The 11,036-nt window shown below is 48.8% G+C and overlaps 1 protein-coding gene across 1 annotated transcript; it reads left to right on the top strand.

Annotated features, from left to right (window-relative positions):
• The first annotated feature begins 736 nt into the window (after window positions 1–736).
• Window positions 737–10,471, top strand: LOC114532008. Its single transcript, XM_028553604.1, has 18 exons — window positions 737–1,118; window positions 1,494–1,611; window positions 1,987–2,104; window positions 2,480–2,597; window positions 2,971–3,088; window positions 3,464–3,581; window positions 3,958–4,075; window positions 4,451–4,568; window positions 4,941–5,058; window positions 5,434–5,549; window positions 5,923–6,040; window positions 6,415–6,532; window positions 6,908–7,024; window positions 7,400–7,517; window positions 7,893–8,010; window positions 8,386–8,503; window positions 9,863–9,980; window positions 10,354–10,471. Exons 1-9 carry the CDS (start codon window positions 1,025–1,027, stop codon window positions 5,047–5,049), a joined length of 1,029 nt encoding a protein of 342 aa, XP_028409405.1. The 5' UTR covers window positions 737–1,024; the 3' UTR covers window positions 5,050–5,058; window positions 5,434–5,549; window positions 5,923–6,040; window positions 6,415–6,532; window positions 6,908–7,024; window positions 7,400–7,517; window positions 7,893–8,010; window positions 8,386–8,503; window positions 9,863–9,980; window positions 10,354–10,471.
• The last annotated feature ends 565 nt before the right edge of the window (window positions 10,472–11,036 follow it).

Genomic DNA, 11,036 nt, shown 5'->3' with positions numbered 1-11,036 from the left:
ATTTTGCAGAACCGAAAAGCGGCGGATCGATGCATGGACGGATATCGAGCACACGGGGCGGCCATCGCAGCCCTGCGCCGTCACGCGAACAGGCGACTGGAGACGAAATTTCGCCTAGCTCCAGCGGGTGAGTGCAATTCTCGCAGCTGCATAGCTTGGAATAGCGTTTTTTTCTCCGTTGTTCCGCATTTAAACTATATCATGCATGCAATATTGCATGCAGAGAGGCTGGACGAGAGTTTTAATCGGAGCTAGGCTGCACTCGATCGAAATCTTAATCTCCATGCATGCAGAAGGAATTGACTCGTACTTGCACGTGAAACGAGGGCACGCCCGGCCGACTTTCTTGCAAGCAAGCAAGCTCTTTGCCAGAATCATTCATAGCTGTAATCTACGTGTGTAATAATAATCCATCGTTTGGCCGCGAACGTTCGTTCGTCTCACAGATATATTAATAGTACACAGATAGGTTAATCGCCGTTTGTTTGCTCGCATTTTGCAGAACCGAAAAGCGGCGGATCGATGCATGGACGGATATCGAGCACACGGGGCGGCCATCGCAGCCCTGCGCCGTCACGCGAAACAGGCGACTGGAGACGAAATTTCGCTAGCTCCACCTCGAGCGGTGAGTGCAATTCTCGCAGCTGCATAGCTTGGAATAGCGTTTTTTTCTCCGTTGTTCCGCATTTAAACTATATCATGCATGCAATATTGCATGCAGAGAGGCTGGACGAGAGTTTTAATCGGAGCTAGGCTGCACTCGATCGAAATCTTAATCTCCATGCATGCAGAAGGAATTGACTCGTACTTGCACGTGAAACGAGGGCACGCCCGGCCGACTTTCTTGCAAGCAAGCAAGCTCTTTGCCAGAATCATTCATAGCTGTAATCTACGTGTGTAATAATAATCCATCGTTTGGCCGCGAACGTTCGTTCGTCTCACAGATATATTAATAGTACACAGATAGGTTAATCGCCGTTTGTTTGCTCGCATTTTGCAGAACCGAAAAGCGGCGGATCGATGCATGGACGGATATCGAGCACACGGGGCGGCCATCGCAGCCCTGCGCCGTCACGCGAACAGGCGACTGGAGACGAAATTTCGCCTACCTCCAGCGGGTGAGTGCAATTCTCGCAGCTGCATAGCTTGGAATAGCGTTTTTTTCTCCGTTGTTCCGCATTTAAACTATATCATGCATGCAATATTGCATGCAGAGAGGCTGGACGAGAGTTTTAATCGGAGCTAGGCTGCACTCGATCGAAATCTTAATCTCCATGCATGCAGAAGGAATTGACTCGTACTTGCACGTGAAACGAGGGCACGCCCGGCCGACTTTCTTGCAAGCAAGCAAGCTCTTTGCCAGAATCATTCATAGCTGTAATCTACGTGTGTAATAATAATCCATCGTTTGGCCGCGAACGTTCGTTCGTCTCACAGATATATTAATAGTACACAGATAGGTTAATCGCCGTTTGTTTGCTCGCATTTTGCAGAACCGAAAAGCGGCGGATCGATGCATGGACGGATATCGAGCACACGGGGCGGCCATCGCAGCCCTGCGCCGTCACGCGAAGAGGCGACTGGAGACGAAATTTCGCCTACCTCCAGCGGGTGAGTGCAATTCTCGCAGCTGCATAGCTTGGAATAGCGTTTTTTTCTCCGTTGTTCCGCATTTAAACTATATCATGCATGCAATATTGCATGCAGAGAGGCTGGACGAGAGTTTTAATCGGAGCTAGGCTGCACTCGATCGAAATCTTAATCTCCATGCATGCAGAAGGAATTGACTCGTACTTGCACGTGAAACGAGGGCACGCCCGGCCGACTTTCTTGCAAGCAAGCAAGCTCTTTGCCAGAATCATTCATAGCTGTAATCTACGTGTGTAATAATAATCCATCGTTTGGCCGCGAACGTTCGTTCGTCTCACAGATATATTAATAGTACACAGATAGGTTAATCGCCGTTTGTTTGCTCGCATTTTGCAGAACCGAAAAGCGGCGGATCGATGCATGGACGGATATCGAGCACACGGGGCGGCCATCGCAGCCCTGCGCCGTCACGCGAACAGGCGACTGGAGACGAAATTTCGCCTACCTCCAGCGGGTGAGTGCAATTCTCGCAGCTGCATAGCTTGGAATAGCGTTTTTTTCTCCGTTGTTCCGCATTTAAACTATATCATGCATGCAATATTGCATGCAGAGAGGCTGGACGAGAGTTTTAATCGGAGCTAGGCTGCACTCGATCGAAATCTTAATCTCCATGCATGCAGAAGGAATTGACTCGTACTTGCACGTGAAACGAGGGCACGCCCGGCCGACTTTCTTGCAAGCAAGCAAGCTCTTTGCCAGAATCATTCATAGCTGTAATCTACGTGTGTAATAATAATCCATCGTTTGGCCGCGAACGTTCGTTCGTCTCACAGATATATTAATAGTACACAGATAGGTTAATCGCCGTTTGTTTGCTCGCATTTTGCAGAACCGAAAAGCGGCGGATCGATGCATGGACGGATATCGAGCACACGGGGCGGCCATCGCAGCCCTGCGCCGTCACGCGAACAGGCGACTGGAGACGAAATTTCGCCTACCTCCAGCGGGTGAGTGCAATTCTCGCAGCTGCATAGCTTGGAATAGCGTTTTTTTCTCCGTTGTTCCGCATTTAAACTATATCATGCATGCAATATTGCATGCAAGAGCTGGACGAGAGTTTTAATCGGAGCTAGGCTGCACTCGATCGAAATCTTAATCTCCATGCATGCAGAAGGAATTGACTCGTACTTGCACGTGAAACGAGGGCACGCCCGGCCGACTTTCTTGCAAGCAAGCAAGCTCTTTGCCAGAATCATTCATAGCTGTAATCTACGTGTGTAATAATAATCCATCGTTTGGCCGCGAACGTTCGTTCGTCTCACAGATATATTAATAGTACACAGATAGGTTAATCGCCGTTTGTTTGCTCGCATTTTGCAGAACCGAAAAGCGGCGGATCGATGCATGGACGGATATCGAGCACACGGGGCGGCCATCGCAGCCCTGCGCCGTCACGCGAAGAGGCGACTGGAGACGAAATTTCGCCTAGCTCCAGCGGGTGAGTGCAATTCTCGCAGCTGCATAGCTTGGAATAGCGTTTTTTTCTCCGTTGTTCCGCATTTAAACTATATCATGCATGCAATATTGCATGCAGAGAGGCTGGACGAGAGTTTTAATCGGAGCTAGGCTGCACTCGATCGAAATCTTAATCTCCATGCATGCAGAAGGAATTGACTCGTACTTGCACGTGAAACGAGGGCACGCCCGGCCGACTTTCTTGCAAGCAAGCAAGCTCTTTGCCAGAATCATTCATAGCTGTAATCTACGTGTGTAATAATAATCCATCGTTTGGCCGCGAACGTTCGTTCGTCTCACAGATATATTAATAGTACACAGATAGGTTAATCGCCGTTTGTTTGCTCGCATTTTGCAGAACCGAAAAGCGGCGGATCGATGCATGGACGGATATCGAGCACACGGGGCGGCCATCGCAGCCCTGCGCCGTCACGCGAAGAGGCGACTGGAGACGAAATTTCGCCTACCTCCAGCGGGTGAGTGCAATTCTCGCAGCTGCATAGCTTGGAATAGCGTTTTTTTCTCCGTTGTTCCGCATTTAAACTATATCATGCATGCAATATTGCATGCAGAGAGGCTGGACGAGAGTTTTAATCGGAGCTAGGCTGCACTCGATCGAAATCTTAATCTCCATGCATGCAGAAGGAATTGACTCGTACTTGCACGTGAAACGAGGGCACGCCCCGGCCGACTTTCTTGCAAGCAAGCAAGCTCTTTGCCAGAATCATTCATAGCTGTAATCTACGTGTGTAATAATAATCCATCGTTTGGCCGCGAACGTTCGTTCGTCTCACAGATATATTAATAGTACACAGATAGGTTAATCGCCGTTTGTTTGCTCGCATTTTGCAGAACCGAAAAGCGGCGGATCGATGCATGGACGGATATCGAGCACACGGGGCGGCCATCGCAGCCCTGCGCCGTCACGCGAACAGGCGACTGGAGACGAAATTTCGCCTAGCTCCAGCGGGTGAGTGCAATTCTCGCAGCTGCATAGCTTGGAATAGCGTTTTTTTCTCCGTTGTTCCGCATTTAAACTATATCATGCATGCAATATTGCATGCAGAGAGGCTGGACGAGAGTTTTAATCGGAGCTAGGCTGCACTCGATCGAAATCTTAATCTCCATGCATGCAGAAGGAATTGACTCGTACTTGCACGTGAAACGAGGGCACGCCCGGCCGACTTTCTTGCAAGCAAGCAAGCTCTTTGCCAGAATCATTCATAGCTGTAATCTACGTGTGTAATAATAATCCATCGTTTGGCCGCGAACGTTCGTTCGTCTCACAGATATATTAATAGTACACAGATAGGTTAATCGCCGTTTGTTTGCTCGCATTTTGCAGAACCGAAAAGCGGCGGATCGATGCATGGACGGATATCGAGCACACGGGGCGGCCATCGCAGCCCTGCGCCGTCACGCGAACAGGCGACTGGAGACGAAATTTCGCCTAGCTCCAGCGGGTGAGTGCAATTCTCGCAGCTGCATAGCTTGGAATAGCGTTTTTTTCTCCGTTGTTCCGCATTTAAACTATATCATGCATGCAATATTGCATGAGAGGCTGGACGAGAGTTTTAATCGGAGCTAGGCTGCACTCGATCGAAATCTTAATCTCCATGCATGCAGAAGGAATTGACTCGTACTTGCACGTGAAACGAGGGCACGCCCGGCCGACTTTCTTGCAAGCAAGCAAGCTCTTTGCCAGAATCATTCATAGCTGTAATCTACGTGTGTAATAATAATCCATCGTTTGGCCGCGAACGTTCGTTCGTCTCACAGATATATTAATAGTACACAGATAGGTTAATCGCCGTTTGTTTGCTCGCATTTTGCAGAACCGAAAAGCGGCGGATCGATGCATGGACGGATATCGAGCACACGGGGCGGCCATCGCAGCCCTGCGCCGTCACGCGAAGAGGCGACTGGAGACGAAATTTCGCCTAGCTCCAGCGGGTGAGTGCAATTCTCGCAGCTGCATAGCTTGGAATAGCGTTTTTTTCTCCGTTGTTCCGCATTTAAACTATATCATGCATGCAATATTGCATGCAGAGAGGCTGGACGAGAGTTTTAATCGGAGCTAGGCTGCACTCGATCGAAATCTTAATCTCCATGCATGCAGAAGGAATTGACTCGTACTTGCACGTGAAACGAGGGCACGCCCGGCCGACTTTCTTGCAAGCAAGCAAGCTCTTTGCCAGAATCATTCATAGCTGTAATCTACGTGTGTAATAATAATCCATCGTTTGGCCGCGAACGTTCGTTCGTCTCACAGATATATTAATAGTACACAGATAGGTTAATCGCCGTTTGTTTGCTCGCATTTTGCAGAACCGAAAAGCGGCGGATCGATGCATGGACGGATATCGAGCACACGGGGCGGCCATCGCAGCCCTGCGCCGTCACGCGAAGGCGACTGGAGACGAAATTTCGCCTAGCTCCAGCGGGTGAGTGCAATTCTCGCAGCTGCATAGCTTGGAATAGCGTTTTTTTCTCCGTTGTTCCGCATTTAAACTATATCATGCATGCAATATTGCATGCAGAGGCTGGACGAGAGTTTTAATCGGAGCTAGGCTGCACTCGATCGAAATCTTAATCTCCATGCATGCAGAAGGAATTGACTCGTACTTGCACGTGAAACGAGGGCACGCCCGGCCGACTTTCTTGCAAGCAAGCAAGCTCTTTGCCAGAATCATTCATAGCTGTAATCTACGTGTGTAATAATAATCCATCGTTTGGCCGCGAACGTTCGTTCGTCTCACAGATATATTAATAGTACACAGATAGGTTAATCGCCGTTTGTTTGCTCGCATTTTGCAGAACCGAAAAGCGGCGGATCGATGCATGGACGGATATCGAGCACACGGGGCGGCCATCGCAGCCCTGCGCCGTCACGCGAAGAGGCGACTGGAGACGAAATTTCGCCTAGCTCCAGCGGGTGAGTGCAATTCTCGCAGCTGCATAGCTTGGAATAGCGTTTTTTTCTCCGTTGTTCCGCATTTAAACTATATCATGCATGCAATATTGCATGCAGAGAGGCTGGACGAGAGTTTTAATCGGAGCTAGGCTGCACTCGATCGAAATCTTAATCTCCATGCATGCAGAAGGAATTGACTCGTACTTGCACGTGAAACGAGGGCACGCCCGGCCGACTTTCTTGCAAGCAAGCAAGCTCTTTGCCAGAATCATTCATAGCTGTAATCTACGTGTGTAATAATAATCCATCGTTTGGCCGCGAACGTTCGTTCGTCTCACAGATATTTAATAGTACACAGATAGGTTAATCGCCGTTTGTTTGCTCGCATTTTGCAGAACCGAAAAGCGGCGGATCGATGCATGGACGGATATCGAGCACACGGGGCGGCCATCGCAGCCCTGCGCCGTCACGCGAAGAGGCGACTGGAGACGAAATTTCGCCTAGCTCCAGCGGGTGAGTGCAATTCTCGCAGCTGCATAGCTTGGAATAGCGTTTTTTTCTCCGTTGTTCCGCATTTAAACTATATCATGCATGCAATATTGCATGCAGAGAGGCTGGACGAGAGTTTTAATCGGAGCTAGGCTGCACTCGATCGAAATCTTAATCTCCATGCATGCAGAAGGAATTGACTCGTACTTGCACGTGAAACGAGGGCACGCCCGGCCGACTTTCTTGCAAGCAAGCAAGCTCTTTGCCAGAATCATTCATAGCTGTAATCTACGTGTGTAATAATAATCCATCGTTTGGCCGCGAACGTTCGTTCGTCTCACAGATATATTAATAGTACACAGATAGGTTAATCGCCGTTTGTTTGCTCGCATTTTGCAGAACCGAAAAGCGGCGGATCGATGCATGGACGGATATCGAGCACACGGGGCGGCCATCGCAGCCCTGCGCCGTCACGCGCGAGGCGACTGGAGACGAAATTTCGCCTAGCTCCAGCGGGTGAGTGCAATTCTCGCAGCTGCATAGCTTGGAATAGCGTTTTTTTCTCCGTTGTTCCGCATTTAAACTATATCATGCATGCAATATTGCATGCAGAGAGGCTGGACGAGAGTTTTAATCGGAGCTAGGCTGCACTCGATCGAAATCTTAATCTCCATGCATGCAGAAGGAATTGACTCGTACTTGCACGTGAAACGAGGGCACGCCCGGCCGACTTTCTTGCAAGCAAGCAAGCTCTTTGCCAGAATCATTCATAGCTGTAATCTACGTGTGTAATAATAATCCATCGTTTGGCCGCGAACGTTCGTTCGTCTCACAGATATATTAATAGTACACAGAGAGGTTAATCGCCGTTTGTTTGCTCGCATTTTGCAGAACCGAAAAGCGGCGGATCGATGCATGGACGGATATCGAGCACACGGGGCGGCCATCGCAGCCCTGCGCCGTCACGCGAAGAGGCGACTGGAGACGAAATTTCGCCTAGCTCCAGCGGGTGAGTGCAATTCTCGCAGCTGCATAGCTTGGAATAGCGTTTTTTTCTCCGTTGTTCCGCATTTAAACTATATCATGCATGCAATATTGCATGCAGAGAGGCTGGACGAGAGTTTTAATCGGAGCTAGGCTGCACTCGATCGAAATCTTAATCTCCATGCATGCAGAAGGAATTGACTCGTACTTGCACGTGAAACGAGGGCACGCCCGGCCGACTTTCTTGCAAGCAAGCAAGCTCTTTGCCAGAATCATTCATAGCTGTAATCTACGTGTGTAATAATAATCCATCGTTTGGCCGCGAACGTTCGTTCGTCTCACAGATATATTAATAGTACACAGATAGGTTAATCGCCGTTTGTTTGCTCGCATTTTGCAGAACCGAAAAGCGGCGGATCGATGCATGGACGGATATCGAGCACACGGGGCGGCCATCGCAGCCCTGCGCCGTCACGCGAAGAGGCGACTGGAGACGAAATTTCGCCTAGCTCCAGCGGGTGAGTGCAATTCTCGCAGCTGCATAGCTTGGAATAGCGTTTTTTTCTCCGTTGTTCCGCATTTAAACTATATCATGCATGCAATATTGCATGCAGAGAGGCTGGACGAGAGTTTTAATCGGAGCTAGGCTGCACTCGATCGAAATCTTAATCTCCATGCATGCAGAAGGAATTGACTCGTACTTGCACGTGAAACGAGGGCACGCCCGGCCGACTTTCTTGCAAGCAAGCAAGCTCTTTGCCAGAATCATTCATAGCTGTAATCTACGTGTGTAATAATAATCCATCGTTTGGCCGCGAACGTTCGTTCGTCTCACAGATATATTAATAGTACACAGATAGGTTAATCGCCGTTTGTTTGCTCGCATTTTGCAGAACCGAAAAGCGGCGGATCGATGCATGGACGGATATCGAGCACACGGGGCGGCCATCGCAGCCCTGCGCCGTCACGCGAACAGGCGACTGGAGACGAAATTTCGCCTACCTCCAGCGGGTGAGTGCAATTCTCGCAGCTGCATAGCTTGGAATAGCGTTTTTTTTCTCCGTTGTTCCGCATTTAAACTATATCATGCATGCATGCAATATTGCATGCAGAGAGGCTGGACGAGAGTTTTAATCGGAGCTAGGCTGCACTCGATCGAAATCTTAATCTCCATGCATGCAGAAGGAATTGACTCGTACTTGCACGTGAACGAGGGCACGCCCGGCCGACTTTCTTGCAAGCAAGCAAGCTCTTTGCCAGAATCATTCATAGCTGTAATCTACGTGTTAATATAATCCATCGTTTGGCCGCGAACGTTCGTTCGTCTCACAGATATATTAATAGTACACAGATAGGTTAATCGCCGTTTGTTTGCTCGCATTTTGCAGAACCGAAAAGCGGCGGATCGATGCATGGACGGATATCGAGCACACGGGCGGCCATCGCAGCCCTGCGCCGTCACGCGAAGGGCGACTGGAGACGAAATTTCGCCTAGCTCCAGGGGTGAGTGCAATTCTCGCAGCTGCATAGCTTGGAATAGCGTTTTTTTCTCCGTTGTTCCGCATTTAAACTATATCATGCATGCAATATTGCATGCAGAGAGGCTGGACGAGAGTTTTAATCGGAGCTAGGCTGCACTCGATCGAAATCTTAATCTCCATGCATGCAGAAGGAATTGACTCGTACTTGCACGTGAAACGAGGGCACGCCCGGCCGACTTTCTTGCAAGCAAGCAAGCTCTTTGCCAGAATCATTCATAGCTGTAATCTACGTGTGTAATAATAATCCATCGTTTGGCCGCGAACGTTCGTTCGTCTCACAGATATATTAATAGTACACAGATAGGTTAATCGCCGTTTGTTTGCTCGCATTTTGCAGAACCGAAAGCGGCGGATCGATGCATGGACGGATATCGAGCACACGGGGCGGCCATCGCAGCCCTGCGCCGTCACGCGAAGAGGCGACTGGAGACGAAATTTCGCCTAGCTCCAGCGGGTGAGTGCAATTCTCGCAGCTGCATAGCTTGGAATAGCGTTTTTTTCTCCGTTGTTCCGCATTTAAACTATATCATGCATGCAATATTGCATGCAGAGAGGCTGGACGAGAGTTTTAATCGGAGCTAGGCTGCACTCGATCGAAATCTTAATCTCCATGCATGCAGAAGGAATTGACTCGTACTTGCACGTGAAACGAGGGCACGCCCGGCCGACTTTCTTGCAAGCAAGCAAGCTCTTTGCCAGAATCATTCATAGCTGTAATCTACGTGTGTAATAATAATCCATCGTTTGGCCGCGAACGTTCGTTCGTCTCACAGATATATTAATAGTACACAGATAGGTTAATCGCCGTTTGTTTGCTCGCATTTTGCAGAACCGAAAAGCGGCGGATCGATGCATGGACGGATATCGAGCACACGGGGCGGCCATCGCAGCCCTGCGCCGTCACGCGAAGAGGCGACTGGAGACGAAATTTCGCCTAGCTCCAGCGGGTGAGTGCAATTCTCGCAGCTGCATAGCTTGGAATAGCGTTTTTTTCTCCGTTGTTCCGCATTTAAACTATATCATGCATGCAATTTGCATGCAGAGGGCTGGACGAGAGTTTTAATCGGAGCTAGGCTGCACTCGATCGAAATCTTAATCTCCATGCATGCAGAAGGAATTGACTCGTACTTGCACGTGAAACGAGGGCACGCCCGGCCGACTTTCTTGCAAGCAAGCAAGCTCTTTGCCAGAATCATTCATAGCTGTAATCTACGTGTGTAATAATAATCCATCGTTTGGCCGCGAACGTTCGTTCGTCTCACAGATATATTAATAGTACACAGATAGGTTAATCGCCGTTTGTTTGCTCGCATTTTGCAGAACCGAAAAGCGGCGGATCGATGCATGGACGGATATCGAGCACACGGGGCGGCCATCGCAGCCCTGCGCCGTCACGCGAACAGGCGACTGGAGACGAAATTTCGCCTACCTCCAGCGGGTGAGTGCAATTCTCGCAGCTGCATAGCTTGGAATAGCGTTTTTTCTCCGTTGTTCCGCATTTAAACTATATCATGCATGCAATATTGCATGCAATATTGCATGCAGACAGGCTGGCTAGCTCCGCTGCGAGCTCGAGCGCAAATCCTTGTTCCACAATGCAGCAGAACTTTACAATCATTCTCTTTCACCTCGTTTTCGGCTTGAGATAATTTTGGTCGGAGATGAATTACCATTACTCTTGCAACAATTAATGGTGTTGTATATTCTTAATGACTTAACAATTAACAATTACCTACATTATGTAAAAAAAATAAATAATAACTGTTCTTTTTCTTTGCTTAAAACCATGCTTAAATCCATGAAGCTAAAGGCATTCCATTACTGGTTATAATGATTTCCATCCAGTCAAATATAAATGAATGAAGATTAATGTCTGAAAATAACATTTTCACCCATTGTTATTATCAAGGCATGCTTGTGAGAGCATAAAAATCCATGAAGGAGACACCATTCATAGACAGGAAACACCACTACACGTAGCTGCAGCTTACATATTGCAAAAT

Source organism: Dendronephthya gigantea, unplaced genomic scaffold (assembly GCF_004324835.1).
Source record: "Dendronephthya gigantea isolate DGI-Jeju-01 unplaced genomic scaffold, DenGig_1.0 000077F, whole genome shotgun sequence".
NCBI lineage: Eukaryota > Metazoa > Cnidaria > Anthozoa > Malacalcyonacea > Nephtheidae > Dendronephthya > Dendronephthya gigantea.
The sequence above is the reverse complement of the archived record's forward strand: the minus strand, read 5'-3'. Positions and strand labels throughout refer to the sequence as shown.